Here is a 7,963-nt window from a genome sequence, read left to right on the forward strand (position 1 = left end):
ATAACAGTGGTCACCAATTTATATTATTATCATTTTTTTTTTTTTTTTTACCAAAAGTGGCCCTTTGCTTTTGTTATAGAAAAAAAAAATAATTGCCCACCCCTGCCTTAGGCCATAACATTGTGATCTTACAGTTACCTCACAATGAGGTCACAAATAAAAAACTGGCTTGAACAGAACCCATAGCTAGCAGGTAAGCGGCTCACTGGTGCATATTAGGGCCCATAAAAGCATGCTCTCATTTCCAGGGTTAAAACATATATAGATATATAGAAAATCTAGAGCTATTATGCGCATAATAGTTTTTTTCTCACAGTTCGAAGAATCCACAGAAAGATGAGTCAGCCACTGAGAGTATATCGAGACATACTCTTTATATAGATATGATGTTATACTCTCAGCATGCGTCTTTATTACAAAATGTACACCCAGAAGGAGTGTTTTAAAGACTCCATGACTGAATGGTGTGTGTTGGGTGTAACAGCTCACTGTTCGTGTAATGTGAGGATAGCAACAACGATGTCGCAGAAACACACTTGAAAATTACTACTGTACAATGGAGGAAATTGTAGTTTAGACAAAAGCCAGAGAAAAGTGAGCATTCTGTCAATAAAGGGAGTGGTAATTACAGTAGAAAGAGGCAACTATCGCATCTAATCCTCCATCTCTAACCGACTTCCCAAATCCTCACTCTAAAACACACATTCACACACACACACACACACACACACACACACACACACACACACACATACGGGTCTATGTGAACTAGACGGACACTGCTGGCCAAACGCGTTTTTTGCTACATTAGGCGGACACCCCTTTCCACTTGCTTTACGATGATATGGGGTATGTCAAAAAATCTGTTTTGAGCCATAGAACACAAATGTCACTTTAAATCTTAAATACACAGCACACAACCCAAGATATAACAACCTGACAACATGGTTAGTTAGGCGGACAGGAGATAATGAGGTAATTAGCCCCGCCCATGACACAAAGAGAAATTAGGAGGACTAACTCAATTTGTGCAGACAGTAGCTATACACACACACAAAAATGTCACTGAGGTGTATTAAAGGGTCAAATACCATTAATGGAACATGGCTAAACACAAACACAAACGTGAAGGCATTGTCCATTGAAAGGACACACCTACTATATGTGGACAATTTGTTTTACACAACACACAATACGCCAGACTATGCATTGTGAAGACATACCTGATTTGTGAGGACACATTTTAACTGGCAATATAGCTCACATATATATTACATATTTTATATAGTTAATACCTCTTTCATGATTACAGAGAATGTTTTTGTGATGCTACGAGACAAACACCAGTCAATGCACTGCAAGCCACATTTATTGCAGCAAAAACAATCATAAAACATCTTGGCTTGTACATTTTAAAACATTTAACAAAAAATTAAAAAAGTGCTGCAATATTATAGAACCAAATGTCTTTCACACCATTCACTGCTCCAACCTCGAGGAAGCTGGTGGATTGAGTTAGGGGTCATACCATCTGACGTGCCAACAGGCTACCTGGGCCTCTTCATCCCAACAGGAAAGTGTACTTAAAACAGACACTTTTTTGTTTTCTCCTTGCATTATTTCCCTTGGCATCCAGACTCACTACAAGAGAGGAAAAACAGATTGTCAAATGGTATTCACACAACAATCCCAACAAAAACAACCCCTGGAACTGGTTAACATATCACTTCATGAGTCTTCATGAGCATCGTGTCCATGACAGGACACCACAGAGGAAGTCACTGCGTTCCACTGCACGCTTGAACAGCACCTCAACACTCCACAACACTACTCAGAATGTATTTTGTGAACTGAGGACATGGAGAAGCAGGAAGCTGAGCCTCACCTACCAGGGCTTGCATATCCTCACACTATTAGAATAATGGCCTGAGTCCTTTTTTCCAAGTTTTTCAGACAACACATAACTTCACCAAAAGCAGAGCATATGATATTTAGGCCAAATATTCATTTTGGTCAAAACATTACCTAGGCCATTCATTTAATAGGGTGACGATATGCTGTGCAATGACAAACATCACTGATTTTATCTTCACAGTTTGTAGACTAGTATTAAAACCCATTTAGTGTTTTGCTTCAGAAAAAACATGTTGTCTTACCAGTAGATGTGCTTTCAATGGCAGAGTCAATATCTGTATAGTGAAAAAAAGATTAGGTATATGGATATAATAGCAAACAGTAATATTGCTTAGCCTACATGTAATGAATCAAACATCAAGGATGCTGGTGGACTGAGGTAGTGGTCATACCATCTGAGGTGCTTGGAGGTTCCTCAGCAGGCTGCCTGTCTCTCTTCATCCCTACAGAATAGAGTAGTTGAATGTTCATGTGATGATTTGTGTATTTCACAACAGACACTTCAACCTGTCACTACAGGTACAGGAATGGAACTATATTGTCACTTGCACAAAAAGTGCGGGCGAGATTACGTTTGGAATATAGCTTCCTGGCCGTGCAACTGTGCGCCACAATAGTGCTTGTTATGTTACAGGTATATCCCAATAAGCCATACCAGTGAGTTAGCATGTACAATGGCAGACCACTTGAACTTGCATGGCTAAAAGGAATGCATCTATTAACAAAAGTAGTTTAAATTCAACTCTCCTTGCTATGTCATGACAAAATGACTAATAACTGAACTGAAGTACTGGAAATGGAGACATACAGACAAGAGCAGCTGTAGCTCCTATGGCATGCCCTGTGATGACTCCTGCACTGCTGTATCCATCTAACAAACCCTGCCTGACTAACATTAAAATAGCGAGCAGCATTGCCTTGTCTACGTGTAATGAATCAAACATCAAGGAGGCTGGTGGATTGAAGTAGTGGTCATACCATCTGAGGTGCCTGGAGGTTCCTCAACAGGCTGCCTGTCTCTCTTCATCCCTACAGAATAAAGTAGTTGAATGTTCATGTGATGATTTGACCTGTCATTACAGGTACAGGACAACAATAATGACTATGATTGATTATGATTCAGGTATATCCCAATAAGCCATGCCATGCCAGTTAGCATGTACAATAGCAGACCACTTGAACTTGCATAGCTAAAAGGAATGCATCCATTAAAAATAATTTATATTCAAGTCTCCCTGCTATGTCATGATAAAATGACTAATGACTGAACTGAAGTACTGGAAATGGAGACATACAGACAAGAGCAGCTGTAGCTCCTATGGCATGCCCTGTGATGACTCCTGCACTGCTGTATCCATCTAACAAACATCCATCTAACATTACTACATGTAATGAATCAAACATCAACGAGGATGCTTAGTCATATCACCTGAGGTTCCTGGACATTCCTGCTCATATTGGCTGGCTCTTTTCATTCCTGTAGAATTAATAGTGCGGCTCAATAAAGTTCATGTAATATAAGCAGGTTTGTGCCAATTCAGTTATTAATATTTCTAGTTAAAAATATTTCTAGGCACACTTACCAACACTTGTATGTGAATGTATGAGGGGCTGCTGTTCATCAAACTCACTGTCTTCGCTTTGCTCAGAATCACTCAGGTTCATGTCATCTGACAAAAAATGAAGAAAATAAATAATAAAACATGAGAGAATTAAACAGCAAACATTGAGTTACAGCGATAAAACATTATGAATAATATTACAATGAAGATTAGCTTGTTGAGGTAAAAGGGACAGATGTTTTTTAAGTGGGGTTGTGTGAGGGACAAATGGCAGGCAGGCTGTGTGGAAAGCATAACATTCTAGAGGTTAGGTCATATTTTTGCTACAGTAAAAATATCTGTTAGCAATTCTTGTAAACCAAACTTTATGATCTACACAGATCTACACAGCTGAAAACAACTTTTAATAGCAATACCTTCAATGTCAATCTCTTCAAGTGATTTGCCTTGAAGATTTGTCAGGGACCCTTTCTCCAAGGCAAGAAGTAATTTTGATATTTTGGCCAGCTGCGTTGTAGCCTCTGGAAGCCTGTAATATTCTCTGTGGACACGAACGTCATGTCCTAAGAAGTCTGCAACTTGATCCAACTCATGATTTTTGAGGTTCAGGATTTGTGACAAAGTTGCAACATGCTTGCACAAGTGAGTTGACCTGAGGAGTTCAGGGTTCTGAGCGCCACACTCATTTGCATAAATCCTCAAACAGTCCTGTCCTCTATAAGAAGACAAACAATGGGGTCTTGCAAACAGGAATTCATTCTCTTCTGGGACTCCACACTCTGTTCTTTTGCTGATAAGATGTGTTAAGGCATCAACCATGTCTGGTGACAGCAGCACAGCAACTTTGCGCCCTCTTTTACCCCTAATTTCCACGCAACTGAAGTGGTTACAAAGTTTTTGTTCGAATTTTGTAAGGCCGCTGGCAACATCCTTATGCAAGGCAGTTGTGTCCCTTTCGAGGAAGCCTTTGAGTCTCATTTTTGCAACTTCTCCTCCACATCTTCGGTTGAAGAGTATGATTTTTGCAAGGGCTGCTTTACAAAGTTCTCCATAGACTTGGGGTGATGGTGTCTTTCCTAAGTCTTCAGATGCTACCTTTGGTACCCTAGTCTTACACATAGCTGCTTTAGCTGAGTGTGTAAATCTTTGATTTGTAGAAAACTGCTTTGAATGGAAAATGTTCAATGTACTTTTATGTCTATGTAACTGAATTAGTGGAAATTGGTGAACCGAAAACCTTTGTCAACAAACACTAAATGTGATATATTATGCAGACTGAATAAAAAAATACTGTAATAATTATGAATTAATATTGGTACATCATGCATGAATGCATCATTTATTCAACAAAACTACTCACGTTTACATCTAATACCAGTCCACTTGATCGCAGCATAAGGTCCACCACACCTGGCACATTTGTCGAAGCTTGGTACAACTGAGGAGACCAAATGATGTTCACAGATCTGTTGGAAAAAACATAGTTATGAGAATATCATGATGAATATCAAAATTACACTTCATCTGATTTGATGAAAACACTTGCAATTCAAAAAACACTGCTTTTTGTGTGATGGAGAACATTAACAGAATGTAAATTGTGGAAATATAAAAGAAAATGTATATATTTTGCTATTATTTGTAAACGAACAAACAAAACATGTGAACTTTTCCATCCTCACCCAAAGAAATTCTGAACAGAAGGTTCAAAGGTTAAGTAGAAATTTTAGGTACTCAAATATTTCAAGCAATCAAGTATTTTTTATATAGTCACGACTTAAGCCACTAAATATATCATTAATGCGTTGTGCTATAACTTATGTACACATTCAGGGTACATTCCCTAAAGATAAAGACTGCTCTAACTGACAGTTTGACTTTAAAAGCCTTCGAAACATGTTTTCTGAATCATTATTGGGTTATGTTCGCCAATATCTATCAAATATAAGCATACACATATAGTTCACATAAAGCAGATCACCCAAGGATTTTAAGTCTGAGATGCTAATTTTGAATGGATGGATGGATGTGTTTAGGATGTGTATACAAAATGTTACAGAGAAATATTGAATTTTTAAATTATTTACCTCATGAATGCTGCTGGCAGGAGAGGCAGGCGGGACAGGATCAGTCTCCTGTGGACTGTTCTGGGGACAGAAATGGACAAGCAATAAGCACTAAACAATCAAAGTTGAACATTCAAACTGTAGTTATTTGTGTTGTGCAATAAACAAACAATTATATACTGACAAAATGTCAATACGTTATATTTTCCTCAAGAGTGAGAATTCATTTCAGCATAAACACTGACCATTAAAAACATAGAGTTGATTGAGCTGATTTTGTTATTAAGCTGCACAATACTGCCCACCCCACACAATACACAGTATGACAGCAGCAGTAACTAGGAGGACATGGTACACAAACTGGTCTAGCCTCATGGTGGAGGTCAGAACACCGCCCATCCCCCACAATACACAGTATGACTGCAGCAGTAACTAGGAGGACATGGTACACAAACTGGTCTAGCCTCATGGTGGAGGTCAGAACACCGCCCATCCCCCACACAATACACAGTATGACAGCAGCATACAGTGTTACAGAGAAATATAGAAGACTTTTAAAACAGGACTTTAATAAATTATCAATTATTCACCTCATGAATGCTGCTGGTAGGAGAGGCAGGTGGGACAGAATCAGTCTCCTGTGGACTGTTCTGGGGACAGAAATGGACAAAGTTAATCACTAAACAATCAAAGTTGAACATTCAAAGATACTTTTTGATGTGCAATAACAAAACAATTGTATACTGAGAGAATGACAGACATTACGCCTTGTCCAGATTTTTTCAGCCTTCAAATAAAATGACTAGTCACTACAACAATTCAGTCAAATTATTTGATGCATCCACGCGGCCTGGATCATTTCTCATGCGCGCTGCTTTATTCCCACATGTAAGATGTTTATAACGCGGATCAATAATGAAGTGCAAAGAAGCCGAGTAGTGAAACTCGTGCTGATGCACTACGAGTGTACTTTTCATCGCTTTCACTCCGCGGCCCGTCTCTTTGCTTAGACGACGCTTTAATGCTGCGTTTAAAAGAATAACATCAGCTGTAGATGCATCAGGAGCGGATCTCTTTACTTAGCTGCTCACATGGAGCAAGAAAAGACACGGCAGACATGCTGGAGCGTCGGCACAACAACATCCCGTTTCAGCCGAGTTGTTCCGGTGAAAAAAGTGTTTCGGTGGCCGCGTGTTATTAACTGACTTAAAGTTATGGTTAAAGTTTCCATTTAGCTGAACCTGGTCCAATAAGCACGTTAGGTTTAACTAGCTAGCGATGCAAAAAACAAACCTGGCAAGACTAGCTTGTTGAACTAGTGTAGCTGTGTGTCTGGAGTTAAAAGCCTTACCTGCGTGATCCTCGCCATGCCAGGTGAAACGAGTCCACGTGACGAGAGGGCAGAGACGTTCCTCAGAGAAGGGAGGGGGAGGGGACTGCTGACTCCATGTGTGTGTGTGTGTGTCGCAAAGGTTTCCCCCGGGTCCTAAAGCCGGCCACCCGCGCCCGGACAGATATAACCCTTTTTATTGTTATTAAGTAAGTGTACTCAACAAATCAATGAGTGGATGAGCCAGAACTTTCTCCAGCTCAATGCAGATTAGACAGAAGTGCTTGTTTTTGGCCCCAAAAATGAAAGCTCTTAGATCAGACCTGAATTTTAACAACCATATAAAAGCTATTACTATGTTGGCCTATTACCGCCTGAAAAACATTGTTAGGATCAAAGGCTTTCTGTCCAAACAAGACACAGAAAAACGTATTCACGCATTCATTTTCAGTAGGATTATTATAATGGCATTCCACAGGTCTGAACAAAAAATCAATCAGGCAGCTACAGCTGGTCCAAAACGCTGCTGCCTGAGTTCTGACTAACACCAGGAAACTGGACCACATCACACCTGTACTCAGATCACTGCACTGGCTTCCTGTGAGTCAAAGGATACATTTTAAAATTTACTCTTGGCTTACAAAGCACTAAATGGTCTTGGACCAAAATACATTGTGGATTTGTTGGTTCCCTATGAAGCATCCAGACCCCTGAGATCATCAGGGACAGGCCTACTGTCTTCAACCTCAGTCTGCAGCTGGGGAGAGTGCCTACCCTGTGGAAAACATCCTGTGTTGTTCCAGTCCCAAAGAGAAACTGCCCTCAGGAGCTGAACGACTACAGACCGGTGGCACTCACATCACAGCTGATGAAGACAATGGAGCGGCTCATCCTCGACCTCCTCAAGCCCCAAGTGCATCAGGCTCAGGACCCGCTACAGTTTGCCTACTGGGCAGGTGTGGGTGTGGAGGACGCCATTCTCTACCTCCTACACCGTGTTCAAGCACATCTGGACAAAGGGAGGGGCACAGTGAGGATTCTTTTCTTGGACTTCTCAAGTGCCTTCAACACCATCCAGCCCCTGCTGCTAC

The 7,963-nt window shown here is 40.4% G+C and overlaps 1 protein-coding gene across 4 annotated transcripts; it reads right to left on the bottom strand.

The window, feature by feature from the left end:
• Positions 1-963: 963 nt before the first annotated feature.
• LOC114445431 (uncharacterized) lies at positions 964-6,944 on the bottom strand. 4 transcript variants are annotated; one of them, XM_028420494.1, is made up of 10 exons: positions 6,894-6,944; positions 6,133-6,192; positions 5,564-5,623; positions 4,837-4,942; positions 3,498-3,584; positions 3,344-3,391; positions 2,893-2,943; positions 2,307-2,357; positions 2,157-2,189; positions 1,352-1,641 (listed from the first exon to the last, which is right to left on the bottom strand). In XM_028420494.1, exons 1-10 carry the CDS (start codon positions 6,909-6,911, stop codon positions 1,562-1,564), a joined length of 594 nt encoding a protein of 197 aa, XP_028276295.1. In that variant the 5' UTR covers positions 6,912-6,944; the 3' UTR covers positions 1,352-1,561. The 4 variants fall into 4 exon arrangements, with proteins under 4 accessions (XP_028276293.1, XP_028276292.1, XP_028276294.1 ...); XM_028420493.1 differs by lacking the exon at positions 6,894-6,944 and having other exon boundaries at positions 1,350-1,641; positions 6,133-6,533; XM_028420491.1 differs by lacking the exons at positions 4,837-4,942; positions 5,564-5,623; positions 6,133-6,192; positions 6,894-6,944 and adding an exon at positions 3,893-4,468 and having other exon boundaries at positions 970-1,641.
• Positions 6,945-7,963: the final 1,019 nt, after the last annotated feature.

Source organism: Parambassis ranga, chromosome 13, assembly GCF_900634625.1.
Source record: "Parambassis ranga chromosome 13, fParRan2.1, whole genome shotgun sequence".
NCBI lineage: Eukaryota > Metazoa > Chordata > Actinopteri > Ambassidae > Parambassis > Parambassis ranga.